We start from the raw sequence: 2488 nt of genomic DNA, 5'->3' as shown, positions 1-2488 counted from the left end.
TTAATATACTCATTGCTCCCGGCGGTGCTGCGTAGCAGCTACCGCCAATCCCAAGTTGTCAGCCATGAGTTTTCCCAGGGCCTTTGTTTCTTCATCCAGTCGTTTCTGTTTTTTTCAATGAAGATGGCGCTCTGTGTTTCAATTGTCTCACATTTATGTTTTGGGCCCAAGAGCTGACCCAGTGTTTCAGTGGTATCCATTATATGGGCTGGTGGCCTAATTCTGCGCCATGTACTGATTTTGGGGCCCACAGAGGATTCAGTGTGGCAGGTTGGCATGCTGGCAGTGGAGTGCATGCTCGAAGTGTTTGGTGCAGGTATAATGGGTGCGAGGATCTGTTAAGGCGTCCCCACCAGATTTGCGGTTTCCTTTAGTGGAGCAGTTGACTTGGATGTATTTGGTAAGGGAGTGTTCTTGGGATTATTGATGTGGGAATCTGCCAGCTGTATACGTGGAGGAGTGGAGGTTGAATTTGGAAAATAATTCAAATCATGGTCAATTTCAGCGATATGCGTACGGAAAAGATCATGGTTTGATAATATTTCCATATTTGTAGGAGTAGTGGTGGGGGGTTGAGCGTGAGTCACGGTGGAGTCAGACGATGACTGTGGCGGTGGTGGGTTCGGATTGTGTTGCGCTTGTGGAGTGGGTTTTACGGATGGTGAAGGTGTTGGGCGGTGGGTGGGAGGTGGTGGTGTGGGCTGTGTGGATTTGGTGTTCACCACTTGTGGTTGTTGGATATTATGCGTGCTTGCTCTCAGCCAAGGTCCATACTGCTGTTCTTCTTTGTTCAGAGTGCTGCCACTATCAGTCCAAGTCTTGTAGTCTTTCTCGTCATGGTTTAAGAGTCCACACCAATAGCAGTAGATGGGCAACTTCTCATATTGAAGAGAAATCCATAGTGGTTCTGAGTTCCCCATGTCCACGAAATGGCCCCGAGAGAGAGGTAGATTGATATCAACGTTGACACGAACTCTGACATAGCGACCACGACAGTCTCCGGTTGGCGACGCGTCAACTTGTTCAAGCTTGCCCAATAAGCGCCTAATAGCTTCGGCGTTTGCTTTGTTCATCCGACTGAAAGGGAGGTTGTGTATTTGTATCCAAAAAGGAGCGGAGGTGAACTTTGCATCTTCAACGGATTCCTCCTCAGTTGGTTTATAGAGACCAATCAAGTATTTGTCGAAGGACCACGGTTGCTGGGATAGGATCTTAAGAGAATCGGCCTTACTGGAAAATAGTATTAAAACCGTGTTGGAGCCTAGATCTCGGAGTTCAAAGTCTTGTATTGAGCGCCACATACTTTTAAGGGTCCTTGATAGTGCTTCCATGTTAACCCTGCGCTTGGTGAAGAGTTTTGCGACAAGGACCCTGCTATTATCTTCAACTTTCATGGCTAGAGCAACTGTTTGGCTTTCCTGTGTATTAAGTGATAGTCAGGCCCACTTTCCAGTAAGGTCATCCATGGTAGGGGAGGTGAGGGTGGGAATAAAGGGAAGAGAAAAAGGTTCCACTGGTGATGGGGAAAAGAGAGGCCTATGCAAGGATAGGCGTTAGCGTTTCATCGTCGCAAGCTTTCTCAGCAGAGAGAGCCAACGAGAGAAAAAGTACAACTTATGGATCTTCTGTGCTATGGTACTTATCTAATAATATATCCATTTGGGGTCTTTTTTTTTTTTAGTGAAAACGGAAAGAAATGTTATTTGACTACACCAAAATTGGAGAAACGGTGGCACTGAATTCAAAGAATAAGAGCTAGTACGATCAGTGAGATTAGTTTCTAACTTTCTATGTATCAATTAAAGGAGATTTTTTCGCCTCAAAATAGTGAAGTATGAATGACGTGAATGTTAAATGTTAAAGGTATTGAATTATTGTTAAGATTATTAAAAAGTTTAACAAGTGACGGGACTAACGAGTTCATGCAAGCACGGACGATCCCATCGATATGGACGAATACAGACTCTGGCTAGGTGAGTCAATTACATGCTTTACTGACGAATATATACAGACCATTCAATGCAGGCAATCAAACCCGAAACGGTTACAGAGATAACTGTACAATCCGTTGAAGGGCAGTGATGGCACATTAAACGGCCCCAGACGTTACCAAAAGGAGCATTAAAGATCTCTATAACTACCCAACGACTAGAAGCCATGAGAACATATATAAGTCTCCCACATTGCTGAAGGACAGGTACGGATACCCAAAAAAAAACTCCAAAGATCTCTCTAACTCTTCCCAAATTACATTGTTCATTTCCCATAAAGTTCATTATACTGACTTTGGCATCGGAGGCGCTGTGGCAGGCACCACACCGGTGACCTTCTCCAAAGGTTGAAGAATTATCTCCGTCCGACGAACGTGACTGACGAGTTCACACTCATCAGTTTGGCGCCGTCTGTGGGAAGCGACATTTTTTTGTGTTCAAACTTGAAATAGTGGTTCCTTATTCTTGTTCTTTTCAAGATGGAGTCTAATCAAGAT

At 44.6% G+C, this 2488-nt stretch overlaps 1 protein-coding gene across 1 annotated transcript; it reads right to left on the bottom strand.

Moving 5' to 3' along the window:
- Positions 1–338: 338 nt before the first annotated feature.
- LOC112019055 (uncharacterized) lies at positions 339–1394 on the bottom strand. The gene has a single exon (XM_024051589.1). The coding sequence runs from the start codon at positions 1392–1394 to the stop codon at positions 339–341; it is 1056 nt and encodes a 351-aa protein (XP_023907357.1).
- Positions 1395–2488: the final 1094 nt, after the last annotated feature.

Source organism: Quercus suber, unplaced genomic scaffold, assembly GCF_002906115.3.
Source record: "Quercus suber isolate HL8 unplaced genomic scaffold, Cork oak 2.0 scaffold_11, whole genome shotgun sequence".
NCBI classification, from domain to species: domain Eukaryota; kingdom Viridiplantae; phylum Streptophyta; class Magnoliopsida; order Fagales; family Fagaceae; genus Quercus; species Quercus suber.
The sequence above is the reverse complement of the archived record's forward strand: the minus strand, read 5'-3'. Positions and strand labels throughout refer to the sequence as shown.